The sequence below is a fragment of the Henckelia pumila genome, chromosome 3 (assembly GCF_033568475.1).
Source record: "Henckelia pumila isolate YLH828 chromosome 3, ASM3356847v2, whole genome shotgun sequence".
Lineage (NCBI taxonomy): Eukaryota > Viridiplantae > Streptophyta > Magnoliopsida > Lamiales > Gesneriaceae > Henckelia > Henckelia pumila.
This window is the reverse complement of record NC_133122.1, coordinates 183,091,359-183,108,558: the sequence shown is the minus strand read 5'-3', so window position 1 is coordinate 183,108,558 and position 17,200 is coordinate 183,091,359. Positions and strand designations below refer to the sequence as shown.

General features: G+C 35.6%; 1 protein-coding gene across 7 annotated transcripts; it reads right to left on the bottom strand.

Moving 5' to 3' along the window:
• Positions 1–6,661: 6,661 nt before the first annotated feature.
• LOC140886296 (pentatricopeptide repeat-containing protein At2g13600) lies at positions 6,662–16,082 on the bottom strand. 7 transcript variants are annotated; one of them, XM_073292826.1, is made up of 9 exons: positions 15,955–16,082; positions 11,647–13,915; positions 11,464–11,551; positions 11,310–11,380; positions 10,730–10,841; positions 9,074–9,115; positions 8,925–8,984; positions 8,339–8,494; positions 6,662–7,001 (listed from the first exon to the last, which is right to left on the bottom strand). In XM_073292826.1, exon 2 carries the CDS (start codon positions 13,774–13,776, stop codon positions 11,725–11,727), a length of 2,052 nt encoding a protein of 683 aa, XP_073148927.1. In that variant the 5' UTR covers positions 13,777–13,915; positions 15,955–16,082; the 3' UTR covers positions 6,662–7,001; positions 8,339–8,494; positions 8,925–8,984; positions 9,074–9,115; positions 10,730–10,841; positions 11,310–11,380; positions 11,464–11,551; positions 11,647–11,724. The 7 variants fall into 7 exon arrangements, with proteins under 7 accessions (XP_073148927.1, XP_073148928.1, XP_073148930.1 ...); XM_073292827.1 differs by lacking the exons at positions 8,925–8,984; positions 9,074–9,115; XM_073292829.1 differs by lacking the exons at positions 6,662–7,001; positions 8,339–8,494; positions 8,925–8,984; positions 9,074–9,115 and having other exon boundaries at positions 9,499–10,841; positions 11,647–13,484; positions 13,587–13,915.
• Positions 16,083–17,200: the final 1,118 nt, after the last annotated feature.

The window sequence follows — 17,200 nt, the reverse complement described above, 5'->3', positions numbered from 1 at the left end:
CGGGCCTTATAAGATCGAGCAGTAATCTCCCCCGCCCAAACCACAGCCTAGAAAGAAAAATATAAAATATTGGTTACAAGGAAAAGAAAAATAAAAAACAAACAAACAAAAGTTTACAAATAACAAGAGATTACCTGCATGAGGGTCAAGGCTAGAGATTCCTCAGCCTCTTTGTCCGGAACTGCCCGGACTATCTCTAGGTCTTCTGTAGAGACCATGTGCTGCAAAATATTCAGACTCCCGGGCTGGTCTGGTCGGGCAAAGAAGGAGACTCCCGGACTGTAGGGGTGGTCGGGATCACCTCGCTCCATATGCTCAGGAAGGGACCCGAGATCAATGTAAACTTTTTCCTTCCCCTTGCCGGGAGCAGCGATGTTGGCTTGAGGAAGGGGCTCAGTATTGCTCGGGGTTTCATCTCCTCGGACTTTTTTAGAAGTCTTTTTGGATTGCTGGTCGGGAATCTGCTGGTCAGATTCAGTGGCAGATTCCGCAGACGCCTCGGGTTTCTTCTGCTTCAATCTCTTGGCTACGGCTCGGAAGTCAGCAGTCATTTCAGCCTCGATTATTCTTTCGTCTATAAATAAAGAAAAAAGGAAAAGGTTAATATGAGTGCACGAGAAAATAAAATAAATAGGTGAATGAAAAGTTAAGTGTTCCTACCTAAGTCACCCTGGACCTCTATCCCTTTCCTACAAAAGACATATTTGCAAAGCAGGTCTTCCTTGATTAGACTTTCGATGTGAAAGGTTTTTTCAGATAAGGTGGCAAGGAAGTTGGTGAAATTATGGCTGGGTTGAGTAGAAAAATCAGGGGAAGTAAAGTTCATTGCCCAGTTGGATCAACACCTCCAAGGCTGCTCGGGCTCAGGACGAACAAAGAAGAATCTATTGTTCCAGCCCTTGTGAGAGCTCGGTTTTCTCTTTAAAAATTTGTACTCGGGTCGGATAGAAATATAAAATCGACCCGGGACTGTCTTCTTGATTTGAAGGAATTTGGTAAAATTCCCAACATCTAAAGGAACCCGGAAAAAACAAAACAAGACTCCTAGGGATAAGATAGAGCTAAAAGAGTTAGGGGTCAGTTGGCTCGGGCATATACAGAAATATTGACACAAGGATAAGATCATCTCGGGAATGGGAAACCTAAGTCCCATCAGTTTCAAACAGAGAACTGTAAATTTGTTCGCACGCATAAAGATAAGTTTATGGGTATGATCCAGATCTAGTTCTTTGTTTGAAACTGAATTTTCTTCTTGGCATGTGCATGTTCAGTGCCGGACATGAGTTTTTTAAGTCTGAGGCGAGCACAAAAAATTGGTGTCCTTAAAGCGTAATTTTCATATATTTTTCATCGATAAATATGATAGTATAGTTAAATAACCTGATTTCTAGAAATAAAATATGGACAAAATATATAATCTAAAATAATATTTCATAAGAAATTACTAATTAATAAAGCCAAGACCATCCAAGAAAAATATGAACATGTTTTGAACCAGTACATAGTCGATTGAATATTGCTCGCCTCGTAGTTTGGAAGCGTAATTATTGATTAAGCTTGTATAATCAGCATTCTCAATCACTTTTTTTTTTATCAATAACATAACCACGTTATTTAGTCTTTCTTATAACATAGTTGATCGGAGATAAGTTTCAAGCAACTTCAGCTTGAAAAAAAAAAACCTCTTTTTGAAAAATGCGATTTTAGATGGATCACAAAAATTATGCAACCAAATGTTGGAAAATATCCTAAAACGGATTGATAGATAAAAATAAAGTGATAGTGAAACTTGATCATTATAAAATAATGAAGGATTTGTTTTTTGGCGAAAACTATGAGAAAGAGATATTTTGGATTGATTATTGATTATTGCTGAATGTTTATAACTGAGATAATTAAAAGATAATTGAATAGTTTTTATCATAAACTATCTCTCATTAATTATAATTTTTTTATGAGATGAGTTCATGGATTAATTATATTATACTATATTAGTAAAAAAAATAAAATTTGGTGCCCCAATATTTTAGGGCCTGACGCTCCTGCCTCAAATTTAATATGGTAGGTCTGGGCCCGTGCAGGTTTAAAAATGATAAATATAACCATTTAAATGATTTACAAGTTACAGAGAATTGTTGCATGAATATTGTGGATGAAGCACATGCGATGTATGTATTTAAGATATATAATAAGTGTAACACGTAGCAAATTTAAAATACACATGTTTTATTCCTAAAAATAATTAAAAAATACACATGTATAAATTGATTTGTTACAACTATGCACTTCACAAACTCGCTTTCCCACAAATTTTTTTAGCTTATATTTTTCTCAGTAAACTCGTTTTCCCACAAAAATACACATGTATAAATTGATTTTTACAACTATGCACTTCATAAACTCACATTCCCACAAAAATTTCTGTAGCTTATATTTTTCTCAGTAAACTTTTTTGATGGTCGATCACTCCCGCTATGTAGGCCATGATTATTGAAGCATATGACCTTGTCACAAAGCAATTTCATCACAAGGAAAACCAGTTATAAGACATCAAATATATACTGCGAGGCCTTACAATCAGAGGCTTCATATGTGAACTCTAAGCTAGCTTGAGATTATCTGTCTTGCTGAATATGTGAATAAAAGAGTGAGATTTACTTGATAACATATGAAGCCTCTGGTTGTCAGGCCCGCCTCACAGTATATATTTGATGTCTTATAACTGGTTTTCTTTTGGGGAAAAAAGATCATCTTATAACAAACATGATCAATATTAGTTTCAAATTCTCTTAATACATACATGAATAATTGTTTTAAATTATTATATCTTTTGCTAGAGTATGTTACAGTACCAGTAAAAGGGAATACATTAATATATAAATCCTAATAATGCATACTTCATGTAACCATGTAACCATAAAGTATTGTTGGAAATTGAATGAAATAGAATAATATGAGATAATGGGAAAATGCTTGTCTCATATTAATGGAAGGCTATAGCTTCCTTATTAGTTCTAAACTTGGATTATAAGATTGGGTCTTTTAGGGCACCGAAAGTTTTGTGAAGGGACAAGATGCTAGTCGATAGATCAAACACACGCGCGCACGGCCGGCTCGGTGCGGCGCGACGCGACGCGACGCGGTGAGGTGGGGGTGGGATCTTATGACCTCATTAATATTTTGGACAAAAATTATTTAAAAATCAATAAGTGAGCATACTCGATGAGGTGCGTCGTCTCTTGGTTGGCGGTTGGATTGCCACGGAAGGTTGTGTTCTTTCATGCAAGGTTGTGATCCTTCGATGCAACCATTGATGCATATAAAATCCCCTGCCTGCAGATTCTAGCAGATACCGACGTTATTCTTCTGCCCCACTTATCTCTTGATTGAAAGTTGCTTCATTTTTTTTTGTTTTGTTCGCTGAAGTTCTTGATATTTCTAGTGCTGCATTATCTTGAACCCGAGTTGTCGTATCTTAGAGACGATTGCCATCTAATCCGTTCAAGCACTATTACGGGACAATTTCGTCTTGCAAACAGAGAGATCCTCTCGCCTCGACTTACATTTGCTTGTTGTGTTCCAGAATCTGACATACTCGCGGATTACAATCGCAAGACGAAAATTTTATTTTATTTCTGATTCTGAACATGTCACTGTTTCATTCACTACACTCGTCACTGCCTCTGCTCACGGTGAAAAGCCGTCCAAATTTTCTGGTGCCAACTTCAAACGTTAGCAACTGAAGATGCTGTTCTATCTGACAACACTGAGTTTGTCCAGATTCCTGAAGGAGGATCCCCCTATTGTTACAGAAGGAGATTCTGACACACAACGAAATACGGTTGTTGATGCTTGGAACCACAATGATTTTATCTGATACCACCTGTTGTGGGGACCTCGGGTGCTAATCTCATCTTATAGGACAAAAAGTGAATAACATAATAGATGAAAAGTAATTAAATCAAACAAAGGAATTTTTTTTTATAAACGGCTCGCTCGAGCGCACTATGGTGCCGCTCGAGCGAGAGGGGCTCGGGTCCAGCCTTCTCATGGCTCTCTTGAGCGCACCAGGCTGCGCTAGAGCGAGCTAATCTGTGGGGACCTCGAGTTGCTAATCTTTTATTAGGGCAAGACATGTAAATAATTATTCAAACTGAACAATTAACCATAACTAATTAAAATACTCCATCTGATTAAATAAGTAAATTTTTTTTTAAACAATACGGGCGCGGGTGCGCCCAACCTGGCAGAATTTTATATATATATATATTTCTTCAATTCAATTCAATGGAACCAGCGATCGTGCCTGTTCAGAATGGTGGCGGCGATGTGGAGGTCTCATGTTTGGAGGAGTGACGTCCATGGATGATTTCTAGTTGAAGTTCTTCCCAGATGTTTACGAAAAGAAGCATGCATAGAGTTAAAGAAGACAACTACTGCAAATATAATAACCAGACGCTTCAACTCTTCACGTCTTCTTTATAGTTGGCGGCTGTGGTTTGCAGTTTATTCGCATCTTTATGTTGCAACAAATGGGGCCGCAAACGCACCATGCAGATGGCCGCCTTCTTCTTCTTCTTCTTCTTCGCCGGAGTTATTCTCAACGCCGGTGCTGTGAATCGTCTTATGCTTATCATGGCCCGTCTTTGTTTGGGTGTCGGTGTTGGGTACCACTATTTGTTTGGAGTTGATAGACTTGGAAGAAGATTTCTACTTATCGAAGCAGCCATCCAAATATAATGCTTATTGCTCAGGTTTTGACCGGATCAATTCTCGCAACCCAATTGCACTCAACAAACGCCGTACCTAAGCTCTATGCCATTTTTGTCGTGATCTTAATCTGCGTTTTTGTCTCGGGTTTCGCCTGGTCTTGGGGTCCTCTCGGTTGGTTGATTCCAAGTGAGATCTTCCCATTGGAAACACGAACATCAGGCTTCTTCTTTGCGGTGAGCATGAACATGATATGCACATTCATCATAGCTCAAGCCTTTCTGACCATGCATGTTGTGCCACATGAGGTCGATCATCTTCTTCTTCTTTGCTGGATGGATTGTTCTCATGCATGGGAATCTTTGCTAGGTTCTTGCTGCCACAGACCAAGGGAATTCCCATTGAAGAGATGAATGAAAGAGTTTGGAAGAAACATTGGTTCTGGCGAAGGTTTTTTCATGATGGACGACTTGATCAATCACAAGTACTGTAGACCACATGCAGCAGCCAACCAGATTTATTAATCATCTACTTGCTTTAATTTATTAGGTCTTTTTATATTTACTATTACGTACAAGAGAACTCAATTACTAGTCTAGGCCGTGTGTGTATTAATTTTTTCACATGTTTAGTCTTTTACGTTACGTGGAGTACTTTCATTCCTTTATAATTCTTCTAGCTTTAACTGATCTATGTTGGCAATCTTTATTTTTATATATATATATATATATATATATATATATATATATATATATATATACTAGCAACAATGCACGTGAAAAATACGTGATGGAGTAATATAATTCAAAACAAAATTAGACAACTCTACAAAATTGTTATGACACTAGTATTAAAATTTTTGACAATTCATGTTAAATATAATTACTCTCAAATCGATTTTGAAATAAACATATTTGTTTAATTATTTTTAAAAAATGGACTACTTAATTTTGTAATGTCTTTCTTTCACGTATCATTTTCTTTTGTTTGTCTTATTATGGATTTCAGTACATTTTTTTTTTTTTTGTCTTTTGTTATATGTATATATTATTTTCTCAATATATTTTTTTGGGCAATCAATGATACATACTATAACATTCCAGATTGGACGACTATCCCCACTGTATCAACAAGGATCTTTTCAGCATGCTTATGTATGTCGTCCCACTCGCACACATCCTCTGAAACTTCTCAGAGGGTCGCCCATCTTATAATTGTCTCAAGTCAAGCATGCTTAACTTTGGAGTTTTCATACGATGAGCTCTCGAAAAGAAGATATTCACCTTGATGATATGAGTAGTTCCTATCAAAATTTTCAAGTCCAAATTAAAAACCGTTCAGTCACATACCTACATAGTCTCATATCTCTCTCATTTCGGTATAAAATCGGTTCATTCATGTTCTTCTTCACTTAGAAGCCTGTCAAGAGCCGTTTCTTTTAACTTCTTAACACGACGATTACTCTCCACCCTCTTGTCAGTCTCGGACGTCACAAGTACAGTCTATGAACTTTGACTTTGTGCAATTATGCAACATAACTACGTAATTAAGGTGAGTGAACTCTTAATTTACACTAAATGAGATACTTGTATATTTGAGTTTTATACAACTTAAACCATTTAATATTTTCAATAGCCGTTGTGTTGCATCTTTTACTCCACTAACTTTGTAGTGAATCATTGTAGTTCAATCAAATGTTAGTTTTTGAATTTTTTTTAACTAAATAAAGCCTCTCACTTTCTCCAATCTCCAGAATTCAATATTAGTAATTAAGCTATAGGTAATAGACAATTATTTAGTTTTTACTTGTGTTACTTTTTGTTTAATTGTGTAGTTTTTTTATATTTCTTGTCTAGTTCACGTTTTATGGTTTTTTGTTGGAACTTTTATATTAATGATTATATGTATTGCATGCATACAATATACATCTAAAATTTATATCCAAATATCAATATATATATGAGTTTTTGTTTGTATAATAATTAATAAGTTTCCCCACCCGAGTAACATTATCTATAATTACTAACAAAAAAGAAATATTCTTTGTAACACGAAAACCTCTATAGCCAAAATCTTGCCCATGCACTACAACAACAACAACAAAAAAAAAAAAACGGAGCTTTTGCTACGGGTTTTAAAAAACCACAATATGCGACGGTTCTTGCACTAGAATTTCTTCAATTTTCTTGGCTACTTATGATTTTTCCTCGTCTTCCGGCCAAAATCCAACGTGGCATCGCAATGTTTGACTTCTTCTTTAATATTCAAGTTTTCTCCAATTTTAGTCAAATCTACAAACAAAGAAAGTGTGATTATTTATGCGCAAAACTAGGAACAAAAATGTCAAATAAGCACGAATACGACAAAATAGAGTGTCAAATAAGCTATAGGATTCGTGTTTATAAAACCCCCCACACTTAGCTTTTGTTCGTCATCGAACAAATAAAAAAAAATTAAAGATGAAAAATATCAATGATGTAATTACAACATAGAGTGACACAATCAAAATCTTTCAATCTACCGAATCTCGTCACACTCAGTCAAAAGTTTATAGTTCGAAGTCCACAAGTCTCTCTTTCGTTGCAATTCAAAACCCGAATACGACCCAAAAAAAATCAACAGGATGAGACGTGTAGTGTGAGTACGTGACAGAACTTATACTCCTCAAAAGTTGTTTCGTTCAAGGATCCCTAATTTTTATTCAATATCATTTTTTTACCACGAGTTCAACTCTTACGGATTCACAATTAATTTGCACAAGTTTGACAAAAAGTGCATGAATGATGTCTCAAAAAGTCAATGCAGAACTAGTTCATATCAAAGTCTCTACCTTGCAACTATGGCTCATCTCAATCAATCACTACAAGAAAACTAAAAACGACAACGGATTTTTAAAACCTTTGTAATTATTGGTGTTGTAAAAAGCATGCCCAACAACAACAGTTTATATTCGTTGTCTTTGGAGACATACCACAACGATTTTGCAACAATTTATGTATGTTGTTATTGAAGGCAACGGTTCTGTAACACTTTAAATCCGTTGTCTTTTGAGGCTTACGACAATGGTTTTGCAACACTTTAAATCCGTTGTCTTTGGGGGCTTACGACAACGATTTTGCAACAGTTTAAATCTGTTGTCGTTTTTAAACAAAAAACAAAAAAATTAATATACAAATTTTCAATATTATAAATCAATCAAAATTTAAAATTTCGAAAATAAAATTTAATATACAATTTTCAGTATTACAAATCACTCAAAATTCGAATTCTAATTCAATGCATGGTATAAAATAGAGCTATGAACTAATCTTGATAAACTTGGAACTCTCGTTTCACAATCTTCAATCTTGTTAGACAATACAAATGTAGTAATCTCAATTATAAGAATATATTTTTTGAATCATTCAATATATAGGCAAGCAATCTCATTTATAAGAATAATACAAAATGTAGCAAAACAACATGATAATCGAAAAAATTTGGAAAAATTACTGGGTGATCTTTAATTTTTTTTCCAAAAAAAAAAAATCCTCAAAATCCCCCCAAAAAGTGCAAAAATTAGAAAGCAAAAACAGTTCAAGAATCAAAACAGATAATGAAGCTAAATCACAGAAATTAAACTACTTACTCAAGACTTGTTCAACGGAGAATCTTCTGAAAACATCTCTGCAGATCATCTTCCTCAGCAGATCTTTTGCCTCCGCCGACACCGATCGGAAAATCTTCGGAAACCTAACTTTACCCCGCATCGAGGCCGACCCATCGCCATAGAACGACGGCACTCCTACGAGCATGATGTACAAAATCACTCCACAGCTCCAAACATCAACTTTCATTGCTCGGTCTAAATTGTTTTTGTTTGTGTTTTGAGATCGGTAATCAAGAATTAACAGTGACATCACATAAAAACTTAAAAAAACAAAACTAACCCATGCCAATTCAGCCCTTTGGAAGGGAAAGTCACCAAATCGAAGCTTTCATCGATATTCATTTTATATCAAACTTCAAACACGAAATTCAAAAAAGTACATAGATCAAGAAACATGATTTTCAGATCACATACGGATTGCATGTTCTTTATTTTCTGAATTTTCTCTGTATGTTTAGAAATAAGTTGAGGTCTTCAACTACCTATTATATCAATCAAGAATCTAATTGGTCAAACTAATATCAAAGTCTTATGTTAAAAAAATTAGACATATTAAAGACTAGACCTTAATTGTCAAATGATCCAAGTTGAATGGCACTTTCTCTTACTGATATAATTGCACTATCTGTCAATTAGGAAAACTTCATGAGCTTTGTTGTAACATGACAATAAGCAAAAGCATAAAAAGCACATAATTAAGACAATGTTTTAAACCTCAATGCCATAATTGAACTGAGCCTCTCATGCTCTTGGCTGCTGCTACAGTAAAGTCAATTCATGAAGTAAAATTGAAAATCAATGAAATAATACAGAAGGGTTTTGTATTTTCTGACAGGATCAACGCATGCATTCCATGAAGAAATGAAGCTATGATCACTTTCAGTTGGGCTATCTCTGAAAACCCATTAATGGCTATTATCTGCTGCAATTTTACCCACAAATCTGTCAAGAAAATGGCAGTAAAAGAAAAAGAAAAAAAGAGAGAAATGTACCCATCAAGATTTATGATATATATGATTATGAACATTTGGATAATATATACCGATTCAAAGAAGAAAACCAGAAAACTTTACCCTTCTCCAAAATCATAAACCTCGTTTTTTTCAAATTGTTTCCCGAACTACAGAAGTGGAGCTATATGATGACTAATATATTACGAATTTATAATACAAAACTTGCAGTTGAAGAAATAAATATACACAATTTTTTTTGATGTCTCGAGGGAAAATCAGCTTATCGCCCTCCACAGGAATGACACCGAGAGTAAACTACATAAAAAAAAATCTATAATTACTAACAAAAATGAAATATTTTTATTAACACGAGAACCTCTATAGCCAAAATCTTGCCCAGGTCCATCCAGTTGCTGCTGGAAGTATTGGAATTTGTTTAACGAATACTGCAGCTGACCTTCAATAATTAACATCTCGTACAACCTTTGAACTTATGCAAACTCTGCATACGTGGGATCACGTTGCAGTTTCGGACATTACTCTGCATCCCAAATACCTCGACCTCTAATCGCCTTTTATTGCAATATCAAGTCATAACAAAGATGTCCCGTGTCATCACCAACATGTAGAACTATTATTGGACTGTATTTAATTGACTGGCATGAACTCCAGGCTACTTGAGTGCACCTCCAGAATGATAGAAATAGGAAGTTCAAGATGTAGATACAACTCTTTTAGAAGATCAGAAGCTCCATCAACCTAACTGTAGCTTGGCTTCTACCATGTCTTTCTGTGCTTTCTTTCTATGGTAAAATAGACAGTCTCGACCGGCAAAGATATGAGCTTTTTTAGGGGGGAAAACACAAATCCCTCATAAGAAACAACATAAATAATGCCATCAACAGCTTATCAAGGAAACAGACAACGCTCATGCCAGCCTGACCTCCGCTGCCTGTCTATTTTGTAAGATTCCGAAGGTAAAACAGCAGTATTGGCCATAGTTCACAAGGACTGTCTTCAATCTAGGTAAGAGGGAAAGGGTTACAGATTCACTGGTGGCCCTGGTCTTTCCTAGTTCAAGGAACCTAGATCAAAGGCAACGTTCCACCACAAGAAAGTTGCAATATTTCCAGAGTTGATATCCTGGTTTGAATCTCCGATGAAGTTGAACTTTGTCTATTTCACACTCATTAATGATGATATTTACGAGTTTACATGCCGTTTAGTAGATAAACTTAAAGGAGTTGGTACCTTCATGGATTACGTATTACCTTAATTACCCTTTAATACACTGCCTCGTCAAATCACTAAATAACAATCCCCTTTCTCTTACATTTCCAAAACCAGGTATAAACTTTCCACGTATATGGGATGCTACAATAACAAATATAAACCCACAAATGCAGGTGTAGCTAACCTAGTGCACGCACATCCTGGTGAAGGGAACCTTGGCACTCCTGGCATTGTGTCCATAGCCTCCCAAAAAGCTGCTCCAGTTCAGTAACTGAGAAGGAAATAGCTCCTTATACCTTAAAATAAATAATTTAAATCAAATACCCATGCCTTCCTCGTATAAATTAGCAGAGCTACTGCATTTTTGTTTGAGTATTACATTTATCCTGGCACGCCTATCTAAGAAAGCTTCATTATTCACATGTTGCATGGCCAAATTAGCTGAAAGCCTAAAATAGTTATCAAAAAATTGTCGGAAAACCAGTTTGTGCACAAAGTAAGAAGAAAAATACGGGATGCCTAATGCCGTGTTTTGTGCCATTCCAAATTCAGTAAGTAAAAACATTCTAAGACTTACAAAAAATCGATAAATGGAAGAAAAAGCAGATGATGTGGTTAGTTTGGATCACTATCATGAATCAAACACGGAATAACTATGATCCGAGCTTTTAACTTATTAAAGCCTTGCATCCAATGCAGCTTGGTTGCTTTTTAGCAAATTTCATTATTCCGCAGTTTGTGAAGGGGTAGAAATGGAAATGGACCTTATGTAACTTCCTTGAAGTAGCACTTTACAAGCATTCTTCGGGATGGGTTCAAAGATCCTTAACAGTGGCTGCAAATAAATGTAGTTAATAGCTGTTGGAATCAACGAAATTAAAATAAACAAATAAAGAACCGTTTAAATGCCACACCAACCTGCTAATTTGATTTTCAAGGTCGTAATGAGGGTCTATCAGAATATTATTGTCTAATGCATATTATTGTCCTCTGAGCTTTCGTATGCCTGTTTGCAATAGATAATCAGGACTTATTTACATGCTTGATACAATCTGTGCAGTATATTAAACAAAAAAGTCACCAAAGAAATTACCATGGTACCTTTCGCAGCTTTGATAATGACATAAGGTACCCAATCACCAACATTTGGAGCATCATACTGTTGACCAAAGACCAGATTTAATAGTCAACTTTTCTGAATATATCAAATAAAATAACAGATCCTGAAAGCTTCATTGTCATGTTAAGTATTTTCAAGACCAAGTATATCTCCCTCTTTTGTGAATGCCTGGCATCTTTGACCATGAAAATATGCATTTGGCTGTCTATTTCAATCCAACTGCAGCCAGGCTCCTTGACAACACCATGCTGTTTCATAAGTTTCCTAACTCTAGTAGCATCTCTCCATCTCCCAAGCTCGGCATACATGTTTGAGAGCAGAACATAGGGGGCCGAATTTTCGGGATCAATCTCTAAAAGTTTTTTTGCCACAAATATTCCCAAGTCAATGTCATGGTGTACTTTACAAGCTGCAAGCAAAGATCCCCATATAACACTGTCAGGAGGAATAGGCATTGAAACTATCAAGTTCTTTGCTTCGATAAGCCGACCAGCACGACCCAGTATATCAACCATGCATGAATAATGGTCTTTCAGAGGTTTCAGACCATAATCTTTTATCATTGAATAAAAATATTGGCGTCCTTCCTCAACCAATCCAGCATGACTACAAGCACAAAGAACTCCAATCATACTGACATGATCTGGTTTATATCCAAATGCTATCATTTCCTTAAACAACTCGAGAGCTTCGATCCCTTTCCCATTTTGTGCATACCCAACAATCATTGCATTAAAAGAAACACCATCTCGTTCAACCATGTTCCTGAACACCCGATTTCCATCTTCAACCGATCCACATTTCATATACATGTCTATAAGAGAGTTACCAACAAAAACATCGGGCTCTGGTCCATGTTGGAATCGAAATCCATGCTTTAGAACATGGGTGTGAGCCTGCCTGCCGAGCTTTAGGTCAGAAAGATTTGCACAGGCATTGAGAAGGTTCCCAAATGTATAGTGAGTAGGCCACATAGATTCCCTTTTCAAGAGTAGAAAGAGTCCTAGTGCCTCTTCATTATCCCCTTTCTGCGTATATCCAGCAATAAGTGCGTTCCAAGATACAACATTCCTGTCCATCATCTTGGAAAACATAGTTCTCGCGGTATTTATGCTCGAAAATTTTGCATATCCACTGACCATAGAGGTTTCAGACACCACATTTCTTATAGGCATCCTATCGAAAATCCACCTTGCTTCATTTATCATACTACACTTAGCATACATATCAACCAGCGCATTAGATATTACAATATCATCTCTGAACTTCTTGAATTTCATAACTCGGGCATGAATAGTCTGGCCTTCTTTGGTTGCCCACAAGCTTGCACAAGCACTAATTACACTAGCTAGAGTCATCTCATCTGGCTCCAGCCCACAAACCATCATCTTGACAAAAACCCAAAGGGCTTCACTCGCAGGTCCATTCTGTTCATAGCAAGTAATCATACTATTCCAAGACACAATATTACGCTCGACCATCACATCAAAAGCCCTTTGAGCACAATCCACATCCCCACATTTTGCATACATATCAATTAGTGCAGAACCCATGTAAACATCCGACGTGAACCTGGACTTGGCTATGGAAGCATGAATTTGGGCTCCAAAAATTGAGTCCCTCAACCCAGCACAAGCGCTCAGCCCACTTCCATAGCTAAACTCATTTAACACAAAATTTTCTTTATGCATTTTCACAAAATACTCCAAAGATTTATCAAACATCTCGAGCTGAGCAAAACTTGACACCATCAAATTCCACGAGCATTGATCAGGTTTAGGCGTCAAACAAAATAAGCGCTCAGCCACATCAAACAAACCTGATATCATTAACGCGCCAATCATGGAATTACAAGAAAAGGTGTTTCTTGTGGGCATGTTATCAAACAGTTTACGAGCGTAACTAAAACATCCACATTTACCATATACATCAATGAGCCTGTTGTTGATGAAGACTTCCTCGCTGAAATGGGATTTGATAATGCAAGCATGGATGACACGCGCTTCATGGAACGACTTTGTATTAATGCAAGAGTCCAAGAGTTTTGCAAGCGGTGAAGATGAATACAAATTTGAAAACTTGGTATCAGAAAACAGTGCTCTCTGTGCCATTCCATTCCCAGTAAATTATAAAGCTCAACGGGCATGTCTCTTTGCATCTGTGTTCGGATTTTGCAGTTTCAGCATTCGGCACTTGCACATTGAATGAGTTTACCTGAGAGTCTCTACGTCGCTTTCTGAAACTCGATAGCTACATTTATAACAAAAACTCAAAGATTCTGTCTTCCCCGTTCAAGTTAACTATAAGCTTATGATTTGTTAAATGTAGTCTTCTGTACTAGTTAATATCTTACGACCACAAAACCTCAAAATAAACAAAATCTTACTTGTGGGCAACAAGGTGGCATGGCTGTCACCTTGTGTTTTTTAATAAAAATTTTTTAAAAAAATGAAAAAAACTTCAATGCCCGATTTCAGATCTGATCTTAAACCCTCTCACTCGCCTCTGTCAAAGAAATATTGATCTCCTCCCTACTCTGCACATTGGTCCCCTGCACATATTCATTCTTTTTTTCTAGTTGTGCTCACTAGATTCAAAATCAATGAATTTGATGTGGTTTTTTGTAGATATCTACGTAGTGTAGATTCAAGCCCACAAAATATATTCATGTGGAGAGAAATTCGATTATTTACTTCATCACTAGAATTTTTCCCGCCTGCGCACAGGTGTCGGGAAGGTTGACAAATGGCCAAATGCACTATACATCAGCTCATGCATATAATCAAAATTTGATGTGTTTTTTAGATACGCATTTGATGGCGTATTTGGCCGACGTTTAATGGTGAATGATTTTTCAGTTCTTCTTTTGTAAGAATTTTGAGGTCCCCCACTGCCCCCACCTCCCTTGGCAGAAGGTACGAACTAAGGTCAAGCAAAGTCGGAAAGAAGTTTCTTGAGCCTCCTCTCTCAACATCTACAACTATTTAATCGATTATTTACCTTTACATTTTTTTAATCATTGCATCTGACATTATAAATTGCATTGAATCCACAAGATAATATGTGATTCAAATTTTACATATTTATTCATGCACGAATTTCCAGTTTTTTTATGTATTGATGATAAATTTATCTTATCTTTTAAAATCGATGAAATATCAAATCTTGAAATTTGAAAAGATAAAAAAAGTCTGCATGTTAAGTAATGGGATTTGATATTGCTAGTTCTTATCACAGGAATATATACATATTTGCTCAACTCAATTCGTGATTCTCAAGCTTTACATCAATTTGAGATCTTCAAAGTTTGTGAATTAATTATGAGCTTAATTACATTTTCAATTTTGTATCTTTTAATTAAATATAAAAATAGAAAATATTATATACACACTCGCATATACTCCTCTGTCAACGCAATATAATCATCCTAAAAAATCATTTTAAATTACACATAATGCATGTATCCAGAAATTATTACGAAATGATTTAATAAAAACTAATAAATTGTCGGCCTAGTTCTTATTGCTCATGTGAAGCCTCTGGGGCCTTATCTAATTCTACGTCGATATTGGTCGTGATCAGCTGTACATTCCCCAAGTTGTAGATGATCGCAAGCCCAAAATTGAGATTAAATTCACATCAATACAGGGGACATATTCGTTCTATAGCCAACATGTATGAGAAGCCAGATTTAGTGGCTTTAAAGGTCGCACAAATGAAATACGGGAAATAAACAGACAAAAGTTGATAAACCGAAAAAGAATGAACTGGTTGTAAGTCAAAAATTTCAATTGTGAAAGGAACAAAATCTCACAAAATTGACCTAACTGGGTTTTCGGTAATATAATTCTTTTCTATTTATATTCGATGGGGTTCGTACTCTATAAATTTCTCTGCATTTCCACCCATTAAGCTTCTGAAATTTTCTCATCACATCGAGCCCGCAAAATACAAGAAAAGGACAATGTAGCACATAAATTCTAAGCCAGACACTTCAAAGTTCAAACACCTAATAGGTTCGGAAAGAAAAACCAATAAACCTTCAAACCACAACAGAATAAATATGATGGTGGAAATGTCTCTATTAGCATTTTAACTTTCAGTGCAGAACCGAATAATAAAGAAGCGGTGAGAATACCTAACACCCACCCCAAAACAGCAAAAATTCCACATTTTTTCTTTATTTGGGCATCATTTTAATTTTCTATCGCAGCCAATAAATTCTTTTTTTATCTCTGAAATTCTTCTAGAAAAATAAGAGATGGCAGAAAAAGAGAATGATTACGTACAGGGAAGCGGCGGCAGCGGTAACAGCCTACAATTTGAGGAGAGTATTTCGAGAGAGACGAGGGAAACCAAAGGTTCACGAATTTGAGATTAGGGAGAGACAGTGAACCTACAGAAGATGGTCTGCGTCTCAAACATGGGCTAAATGAAAGGTATAGGGTTTTCTTCATGGGCTGAAAGTGTACGCCCAATACAAAAAATTAAAATATAAGGCCAGGCCTTATTTTTTAGATAATTTTTTTTATCTAGGTAAAAGTTAAAACCTTAATATGTTTAATCTATTTTTGAACTTCAAGTTAACGGTTTCATAATCGGACCGATGATCAAATCGATCTATCTTAAAAAAAAATTGATGGGACTGTTTAAACCGAACGGTCGAACTGCAAAATTGTTTATATAATATAATATAATGAATAATATGTTGTGAATTTTAAAAACCCAAAATATTTATATAAATAGACAAAAATATATATATTTACCATGAATTGAAACAAAATAAATATATAAATATATTAAAAATATCAATTATAGTTATAGATTTTTTAAATAATAAATTAATGAATTAAAAAAGGGGAAATTTGTGATAAATCTTCAACAGCAAACTTACATACCTCCACAGTCTTTGTTTCAGAAATTTTTTGTTCTCAATCCCTGACAAAAGCCTGCATTTTGTTTCAACTCCCTATTTTGGCCATTTTATCAAAATGCCTTGATATTGTTTACGAAAAAAAAACGGGATTCTCCTGAGAAATCGTTACTTTCTCTCGCTCCTTCTTCTTGATTCTCCTCTCCCGAGTCTTTCTCTCTCAATCTTAAACGTTTAATCCATCAACAAAATGTCGCAGATCTATGTTTACTCCGGCAATGTTGAAGATCTGCATTGATGTGGGTTGAAGGGAATTGCCCATCTTTGTGCTCAAAGTTAAATTTTCACAGATTTGTAGGTTAGATTTTAGATTTAAAATCTTTTAAATTTTGGGAGAATAAATTATCGCCACAACTTGATGTATGTATTACAAATTTAAAATGTTGAATTGATGCAATTTTTTGAGATTTTTTATGATTATAGAGGTGGTGTTGAGTTTTCGTGCATTGCGTTAGTTTTATAGATTAGCTTACTAATATCAATTTTTATGTCTGTTGCTGGGAATGCAGTTCATTTGATGAGCATTTGTGATAGATTAGCTGATATTTCGTATTGTTCTAGATTATAATATTTTAATTCTTAATTTGGGGGTTTTAGTGTTG

What these genes read in the sequence shown, in the direction of transcription:
- LOC140886296 (XM_073292826.1), bottom strand. Translation starts at nt 13,776, where the DNA reads ATGGCACAGAGAGCACTGTTTTCTGATACCAAGTTTTCAAATTTGTAT.